Below are 10023 nucleotides of genomic sequence, written 5' to 3' on the forward strand. Positions count from 1 at the left end.
ATATTTGAGTTTCTTGGAGAGTTTACAGGTGCTCGTGGTGTTACTGTGTGTCGTAGTGCAGTCCGGATTTGAGATTAATTGGGGATGATCTCTTAAATACTCTTTATGTACTAATATGTACGAGACGAGTCTCAGCAGCGCACACTACTGCAACTACACTGACTGCGCTCTGTGTGTGTGTGTGTGTGTGTGTGGTGTGTGTGTGGGTGGGTGTGTGTTCATGTGCTATCCTGTATACACAGCAAGTAGTAGAATCATGCAGCTACTTTAAAATGTAAGACTCTTCAGAAAAATACTTCAGTGTTGCTGCCATGTTTTTGTCACTAATGAAGGCAAGTATCTGCATTAGAGTGAACATTTTTACAAACTAAAGCTATGTCCCCCTCTCCAGTTTGAAAGGAAATAGCCTCTTAAAGGCTAAAAGCTGCACTAAAATGATGCAAAAGTAACATTACCTCCTTTCTGCTTCCATGGAAGACTGTGGATTTGAGATTATTAGTTATAATTAACCATACCATCATTTCAAATACTTCCATGTCACGGAGCACCCTTCACCCCTATTGAGAAATGTTACAGGCTTCAACAGTTTTCAGATGTCGTTTTTCATCTGGTTCACAAGAGTTGTTGAACAGTGCTGCATGCATCATCCGTTTAAGGTTGTCCAATTCAGGTGTGAGCACTGCATCTAAAAAGACCGGAGATATTCCTTAAGGCAGAAAAAAAAAAACCCCTCCTGTCTTATAACTTGGCTTGAGATTCATGTGATATGTACTCGCTGACACAACAGATTCTGTATCTCCCATAAAACAAATCATGCTTGTAGGGGTCTCTTTATTTGTTAAGTGAGAGGGAAGAGGGTGGTGAGGTCACTAAAGAAGTGTAAGAGCACAGCCAGACAAAGAGAGGGCCGCATGAAATAGATTTATGGTAGAGGGGGTGTAAGGTAGTCCTTTTGAGAGGACAACATAGAAAAAATCCAGGCTGACTTAGTCAGCTAACATGCTCTCAGTCACTTCTGTTTTAGATTCATTGATGGATGCAATCCTGTCTGATTTTCAGTCTATCCCCCCTCCAATTTTTATTTCATAGTCTCATGCTATTTGTCTCATTCACACACTCACACACTTTCTCATTTGCTGTCTCTAAACCCGCGTCTTCCTTAGAGGCTGGAGCTAGAAGGCAACTGGTGGGAGGGGCCGGTCTTAGAAGCAGGAGGTGGCCTTGGCGATTTTCAGGTCAATCCAATGGCACGTCAGCTAATGGATTTCTTTCCATACCACCTGACTTATGTTTAACCAAGTACAATGCCTGCATTGGACGACCTCATACACCGTCTATTTCAAAGACTGGAAAAACTGTCCCTTCGTCTCCTGCTTCCCCTCCTGGTTTCTCTCTTCCCTCCTGCTCCTCGCTTTCTCCTCCTCCCCCCTCTCGTCTTTCTTCCAGTTCTGAGGCACACAGGTAGCCTTGGGACTGGGACTGCGTGCGTCCCAGGGACTCCACCGACAAGCTTCGGCTAGACAGAATGCTACTGAGGCTGGACTGGCGGGCGCCTCTGGGTTGGGTCTCAATTTCCACACGCACTTCAAAATTGGTTCCTTCCCTGTGGTGACAGTAAGAGACATGAAGAAATCAATATGAAACTGCTAGGCAATCAAAATGTTTCGGACTTGAGGACGTTTATGCAGAGGACATCTTTATGATTCCAAATCTAAAGTCACATGATATATATATATTTATATATATACTTATATGCATAGCTGTGCATTATTCTAATGCTAACATGCTGATGCTTAGAATGTATATCTAAAGTTTTAGCATGCTAACTTCAGAATCAGAAACAGGTTTATTGCCAAGTAGGTTAACATACAGTATACCAGGAATTTGCCTTGGTGTAGTGCTTTTTAGCAACAATGTACAGTTGAGGCTGATAGGAATGTCATCAGTTTTTCAAAAATGTTGGACAAATTAGTATTTGAGTAGAAATAATCCAGAGAGGAACATGGATATCTTTACCAAAGTTCATGGCCATATATCCAACAATATTTGAGACATTTCAGTACGAAGCAAAGTGGTGGACAGACCAATAATCTAAATGTCAAACAAATGGCATCCCTAAAGCCATGCCTTGAACATGTCTAAACATCTTGGGTGTAGATACAGTCTATGGTAGAAACAATCAACAGAATAAGAGATGACCTGTACCTAAAAGAAGGAGCATGTTTGTCATCGAGCTTGCTGTCAGGCACAATAACCACCTCGCAGTCCGATTGGCTGTCCTGCTGGGAGTATCCGTGGTGTTTTGTGGCTTCATCCAATTCCTCATAACTATCTAGCTCCGGGGGCGTGGTACTTGTACTAGGGAGGACGCCCACTTCCTGTACACTGACTCTGACTTCCTGGACGCTGGTGTCACTGAGCGTTGGGTTCTTCTGACCCGGCCAGTGGTCACTGACTACATGAGAGAATAGAAGATCTATAAGAGAAGTTGAAACTCAATCAGATCAGGTCGTGGGAAGAGCACAAATAACATTGAACAGATGACAAGAGTCTTTAACAAGTTAGATTTAACATTGGATATCGCTAATTTGATTTTGTATGTTGTTCATTTGTATGAAGCTAGAGCCTTTATAAGATCTACCCACCACTTTAAAAATATGCCTATACTACTTCCAACATTTATAGGCTATGTACTGATAGACACATTTTTAACCATATACAAACATTTATTTTCTTATGTGTTTCTTATTTGGGATGTATACTATGTTATGCTAAGCAAATTGCCTCATGTATCCAGCTCCATGGTTTACTGTTAAATTCAATTGATAGCCATTTTCTCATTTAATTCTCGAAATACGCATATTTCCCAAAATATCTAACTATTTTTGATAACGTGTACTCACAGCTGGCTAAGTCCTCCAGTTGGATTTTGTGTGTTTCAAGGGGCTCATTCTGGGGTCGACACCAGCCGTTCCTACAGAGCGACATTGGGACGACCCCATAGACATACGTCAGCATCAGTGGCACACCCATACCTGCAGGGAAAAAGAAAAGTATGAGAAACCAATTCATAATATATTTCTCACAATCAGTGGTTTTTAAGTATGTGCCAAATATCTGTTAATAGCATACAAATGGTTATTGAAATACTTTTCTTTTCATTTAAAATTGTATTTTAATAAAGCTGTCATTTCAAGTTTCAAAGCATTGCAACACCTCAAATAAACACAAGAGGGAGCCCCTCCTCCTTCATTGTCCCCTGCTGTCAATAAAATATAAAATAACAAATGAAGTGTTCACTGGGTAGATCACCTGTCTTCAAGTCAAAATAAGAATAAAGCCGCAAATAACGATTGTAGCCAAGAAAATCTTCCTTTCCACACATTAAATGTCTCCCTACTCTCCTTCATAACCTTCACTAAAGCCGTTGCAATCAGTCCAGAAACTTGATGAGCTTCCCTACACAGTGTGATTATGCAACCTGTGATTGAGATAGGAATTTGGAAACACAAAGCAGAGTGCCGACCAAACAAAGAGACATCATTAACACAGCGGGAGCACTGGGACGCTATTGACTCGATAATGGGTGAAGCCAGGGCAAGAGGAAGAGCCTGCCAGCCAATCAGCTCACAGAAAGACAGGATGTGTGTGTCAGTCAAACAGAGAAGACAGGGAACTGTGGGGGAAATATAAGAAACAAAACCATAATTGTAGTGCGGGGAGAGAGGAAAATGATAACGACGGAGTAGATGCAAACCCGGGGGGCCGGGGGGGGGGGTGAAAAGTACAGTGTGGCCTAATGTGTTATATTGTGTAAGTTGTGTGTTTGTGTGTGTGTGTGTGTGGTGTGTGTGTGTGTGTGTGTGTGTTGTGTGTGGGGTGAAAAGTACAGTGTGGCTAAATGTGTTATATTGTGTAAGTGTGTGTGTGTGTGTGTGTGTGTGTGTGTGTGTGTGTGTGTGTGTGTGTGTGTGTGTGCTAATTGAAAAGTGGTGGCTAATAGAGACCTAGCTTGTGGGTATTTATAAAGCAGTAAACTTAAGATTTATGATCAAATAGCAACCACGATCAAATAGCAATATATATTTAGCGGAGAATTAGAATCAAAGGAGGATCAACCTCCAACTCTGTTGCTTAAGTTTAAGATAAGGTCACAGACTGGTATATATTTATTATTTGTGTAATGTTGTTCTTTTACATTTAGTTTTATCTCTCCGTGTTTGGCAACCTCTTAAAATCCATTGTTTATTGCTTTTTCTGTGTATTATAAAAAATTAAAAATACTACATCAAATGGTGTTCTGTGGAGAACCTTGTAAATCTGGTTTTGAAGGATTGAAATAAAGTTTATAATTATCATAATTTGGTGTGTGAAATAAAAGATCGCATTTCAGGATATTGTGGCAATTGAATCCCCTTTCTTTAAAACAAAGTGCCCTAAACACTTTTCTACTTTTTCACAAACAAGCTCATTTTACACTTTTAATTTTTTTTTTAGTATTTATGCCGGACAGAAAGAGTCCATGTTGTTGTTTGTTCCTTACCCACAGTGACAGCTGCTATGACAGGCGACACAAACACGGACATCATCACCCCACTTGCCACAGTCAAGTAGTGCTTACTTCCTGAGATATTGTTTTTCTTACAGCGACCATGGACCTGTATGGTGATAAATAAAACATACATTAGATTATGGAAATTGAATTGGTTCTTGTTGTTGTCCTTCTGTGCAACAACTTACTCCTGTCACTTATTCTCATGCTCAAATACATGCATCCCAACAAGCATGAGAAACTCAGCCTGAGTGAAAAGCTATAACGTGGCTCTACCACCAATTTAGACTAATGCATAACTATTAAGAGCACAGTGGAGTTGCCCATGAGCCCTTAGTTTCCACCTAATCCACCTGATTTCCATTATTTCCCTAATGACATTAACGAAAGCTTATTTTTCATCTGTTGATAACATGAACATTTTAACATTCGAGTAAGTCATAGTTTCTACATTTTGGACTTTCTGCTGTTTTTGCGGCATAAACACACTCGTTCAAAAGGTAAGCACATGCATTCAAACCGGACACAGGATTTACTGGGAGTTTTCTACCTTGCGGCCCATGTAGATTGGTATGCCCACAATGATGACTGGGATGGCTAAGCCCGCTATAAGGGAGATGACCACCGGTGCTCCGAGCAACATGCCCACCTGCCACAAAACCTTGCGGGTTTGAGACCATGGCTTCTTCCCCCAGAATGTACATCCAGAAGGACTGAGACACAAAGGAGACACAACAGGAGAGATCAGCTGTGAGTTCAAACTGTAATCATGCACAGAGTATAGCTGATTTAGCCACATAAAGGTCATGCCTGTTTGAGTGGGAATTTCCTCCTGTCTGTAAGTTTGTTTCCCTTTCGTTCTTGCAAAAAAAAAAAAAAAGTATATAATGGATTGCCATGAATTGTTGTACAGACCCTGAGAATAAATACTACTGACTTTAGTGTCTCCTTGACATGTGTAGCGCAACGACATTTATTGTTTTGGAGAGAAATATTTTGACAAATATTAGATGGATTGCTGTGGAACATGGAAGAAATATTCACGAACCTGGAGGGAAAATAATCATTGTCATTCCCAGCAGCATCAAGTGTTTTTTGAAAAGTTAGCATGCTAACAGGCTAACTAAATGAGGAGCCTGCATATTACCTGCTAAATATCAGCTTGTTAGCATTTAGCCTTCAGGCCTTTCTAGCCAGAAAGAGTGTATTTAACCCAAACCATGATAGTAGTAGTAGTAGTAGTAGCTGTGTTGCCTAAAGCTAAGAATTTTTTTCGTCAGAAAGCCCTGAAGGCTAACTTCTCCTGCCCTAAGCACAGTTTCACCGACCCGCTAGCATAGCTAAATGGTGTAGACTCTTTGTCTTTGTCTAGATTAGAATCTATATATCTTGTTATCCAAGCTTAATTCTTTCAATTAAGAAAATGGTGTGTGTTCAGTTCATACACCCAGACACATTCATAACCATCCCCTCTATTGCTACATCATCATCATGCAGCCACATCCGACAAAAATAAAACGATTTTGAATGATTCTCTATTAAGATAGAGGTGAAATAAATGAGTCCTGACAACAAAATGTGTTGTCATTGCAATATTAGCCAGACAGAATGACCTCATCTGCATTTCTCATTCTAGCTTTGTCATCTCTCTCTGAATTACAGTCATTTGCCACTACCATTCACATACTCATTCATCTTACACACTGCTGTTTGATTAATGAAAAAGCAAGGTTATTTAAGTCTGTTTATGAGGAGTCCATTTTTCACTGGCTATGACGTTAGACAGAATACATTTTCCCGTGCTTCTTTAATGTAGTAACAGCTTTCCGTGTTGTGGTGTAATTCTAACTGCCAAGGAGCAGAACAACTCAAACTAATGCTGTTTGGTCTTAATCAAGCAGCAATTACCGTGTCGAAGCAGCAGTAACAACGTGAAGTACACAAATAGCACCTGAGGGCTATGCTATTTTTCAAAGCATCCTTTTTTATCAGCAAAACTTCCTTTTGGGGACGCCTGAGCGGGGGGAATTTTGGGGAGGTATTAAAGTTTCGTTATGTTGCTCTTAACTGACAGATTTGCAGTGAGATGCTAAAAACGTTGTCCTTCTATAGACACACAAGAATGAGGTAAGAGAAAAGGAGAAGGGACAGTGGAGAAAAAGCACAATGTAGTGCCTGCAGACAAAGATTTTCTACACATTCATCGACAGATTTGCATGTCTTATACTGAAGCTTCAGTTACTTATTTTGCCGCATGGAAATATGGAGGCGGATAGAGCTGATGTATTGATGACAAGTCAGCAGTGTCTCCTCTCCAGGACTAGAAAAATCAATAGAAGGCCAGACGAGCAGTGTAAAGCAGCCTCTAAACAATGACCTCATGTATACGCGCCTTGCTGAGTGGCTAACTTTATCTCCAACTGCTTTTAAAACCTATAGATAGAATAATGGTGTTAATCCCACAAAAACAGTAAATCTACGTTTTAAAAGAAACGTAGACATTCTTGCGTGATACAGTAAGTACTCACATGGATAGTAGTGTGCACGTGCAAGCCCAAGACTGTTCTTGGGGAAGTTTATAAAATAAGGTTTTTAGCAAAAATGCATGAGTTTGGGATGTACTGAGCAGAGAATTGGATAGATTAGAATAGGATTGAACTGCACTGGCTGTCTAAAAGTGTGTAAACAGATGTTTTGATATAGTTGTGTTGTTGTTAAACCCCTCACATTCTCTTAAATTAATCAAGAATCGTCTGTTTTTGTATTCTTCGTTCACTGTGGAGACATGTGAGAAACACAACGATTTCTTCACTATTTCAAAGTATCATGGAGTGAATAATTCATATACAAATGATCATGTTGAGGGTAAACAAAGTACTATAATTGTCAATAAGATGATATATTCACTGCATGTTCTCAATTTATACAAAACGACATTGTTTACTTAGATGTGGGCATTTGATTGTTCATTGTTTGTTTCCATGAGAGGAGTTTGAAAGGCGTACCTGAGGTAGTGCACGTCGGTGATCTCCTGCATACAAAGCCAGCAGAACTGACAGGCACACACAGTGCAGTTCATACGGTTACAGCTGCCGTCGTTTGTCTTCATGATGTAGGCACCGCAGCGAGGGCACGCTTTGATCTCCTCTGCATCTTCAGCAACAGAGTGAATGTGTCAGGGGTGTCCACACAATACTTGTTCATCCAGGAACAATAACATAGTATACTGGAACAAATTCAGGCAGGTGAGAAAAGGAACGTATTGTGATCCATTTCCCATCCTTGGATATGCTGATGCAGAGATATTCAATCTATGTTTATTGTAATGAAACAGGTGGGTTTTTGCCAATAACATTTCCTAAGTGACTCTATTTTTAACTGTGAAAAAATTATTTGAATGCACTCTAATAATCACCTGGAATTATTGATAAAAAAAAACTTGAAAAAAATGATCCTCACAAAACCTTTATCTTTACCCGATTCAAAGATGATGATGACAAAGAAATATAGATCCGGCAAAACCATTATTTCCCCCTGTTCTTATCTCATAAACACAGGAGAGAAAACGTAAATCAGATCTGAAAATGGATCACCAGAAGTTTATTTCTCACTTGTCTCTCATAAAATGTGGGATAAAGACATTGAAAGCAAGTTAACGGCAGCTGTTGGTCTCACCTCCTCCAGGTTCTTCATTGAAGACGTACAGCGTGGAGGAATCGTTGCCGCCGGAGGTGTGACGTGCTCGCTGCCGCCGGGCCTGGTCACATGTCTGGTTGGGGTGCCACAGCTGCCGGCAGTGGTAGCAGAACTCGGTGTCGCAACCCTCACGGCCACAGCTCAGCTTGGGACACTCTGCACAGCCGTAAGCTATCACTGCATAGCTGAGGGGAGAGAGAGAAACTGCTGATAAAAATGATAGAGTGGACAGCATTAATATGGAATTCTTTGTTGTAAGGAGTTCTTATTAAAGAGAACTTCAGCATCAGGCACAATAAATCAAGGTGCCCTCCCTACTCACTATTTCACCCTGTTGCTCTCAGCGGAGACTCACAGTTGCTGCAGTTTCATCTGAAGATCACAGCTTTGGTTGGCTGACTGGAATATCTATGAAAAGCTGACGCAAGTCTCTCATCATGTGCTCGATCGGAACAGTACATGTGTGCCTCACATGAGAGACACAGCTATCTGTGGGACTGGATTCCATAGTAGTTCCTCACCTGAACCAGAAACAATCGCGTCCTCAGATCTCGAGAAGTAATTTTGATGAGAACAAGCTTGGCGCTAGTGGAGCTAATCTCACTCCTCAGAGGGGACATTACCATAACGTTTAATATTCAAAAGAAAATGTGAGGGCCTGGAAAATCCAGACTGCTCTGGTCTGGAAAAACTCCTCATGGCATCTCCAGCTTGTTGTGGTTTTAAGGTTTGACACAAAGGTTTGATAAACGACAGCTGCCTGGATCCCACTTCAGAGTCAGACTAGGATCAAACTGCTTGGTTCTCAAGTAAAACTCTTTCGGCTGAACAACAAAGCTAAAGTGGACCTGCTCATTCATAAAAGAAACATTCAGGGTATAATTGAATATCCTTATCAAACTAAATAATTGGACTATTCGACATTTGACACAAAACAGCAGCTGACACATTCATGTTTGCTCTTGGCTTTAAGTGCTTCATATGTTAGTAAACACAACCAATATATTTAAACTAATGTCATTATTTCTGCCCTGTGTTCAGGCAAAATACTGTATGTGCTGTCTTGTTCTTAGTTTGGCCTACAGGCACATATTGACTTAAACTAGAATTACTTGTACTGTGTGTGCTCTGAGAAATCCCTTGCAGCTTTTCTTTTGAAACCACCTTCAGTAGCTTCACATATGCAGCAAAAACATGAAAAAATGCACACATAAACAAGCGCACGGACCATATTTTGCCACACTCTCTCCGAGCCAACATAATCTCCAACTAAGCCTCTGTCACTAAGACCTCGAGGAATTTGTGTATTTGTTGAGAGCTCGGGAATACACAAACCATAACTGTGACCAGTTTACGTAATGGGGCACCACTTCAAAAGGGTCGTCTACATGGGGGAAATTTGAAATTCAAAACACTTGTGAACCCCACTTGTAAGCATTTTCTAATACGTGTACTCATAATTCTGCCGATAGTTAAGAAATCCGATCTTGTTTGTCTGAGTTATATTTAATTACTACAGCGCAAGATTCATCGACGTATTGATTTTTGCTCCCCTCGTTTATCATGACGAAGCTGTGAGTCTGGGAGACATCCAGTCTACCACCAAGTCCTGAACCCTGGTTCTTATGTTCGTTAGACCACAGATTTCCACTGAACACACACACAACATGCACACGCACACATTATGATTTCCCATCAGCAGCCCTATCCTGTTACCCCTCGGTGAACATTAAGGTGATGCATAAATGGATCAGTGTCTGCATTGTTGTAAACAA

General features: G+C 40.7%; 1 protein-coding gene across 1 annotated transcript; it reads right to left on the reverse strand.

The window, feature by feature from the left end:
• Window positions 1-320: 320 nt before the first annotated feature.
• LOC104959833 (E3 ubiquitin-protein ligase RNF19B) lies at window positions 321-8433 on the reverse strand (the record flags this gene model as incomplete). The annotated part of the gene is made up of 7 exons (XM_010787747.1): window positions 321-1603; window positions 2206-2476; window positions 2904-3035; window positions 4544-4658; window positions 5103-5265; window positions 7558-7705; window positions 8228-8433. Coding segments are annotated over 7 exons (1315 nt in total), but the record flags the coding sequence as incomplete, so codon positions are not given.
• Between the last annotated feature and the right edge of the window lie 1590 nt (window positions 8434-10023).

This window comes from Notothenia coriiceps, unplaced genomic scaffold, assembly GCF_000735185.1.
Source record: "Notothenia coriiceps isolate Sejong01 unplaced genomic scaffold, NC01 NC01_scaffold00001234, whole genome shotgun sequence".
In the NCBI taxonomy this organism is placed as follows: domain Eukaryota; kingdom Metazoa; phylum Chordata; class Actinopteri; order Perciformes; family Nototheniidae; genus Notothenia; species Notothenia coriiceps.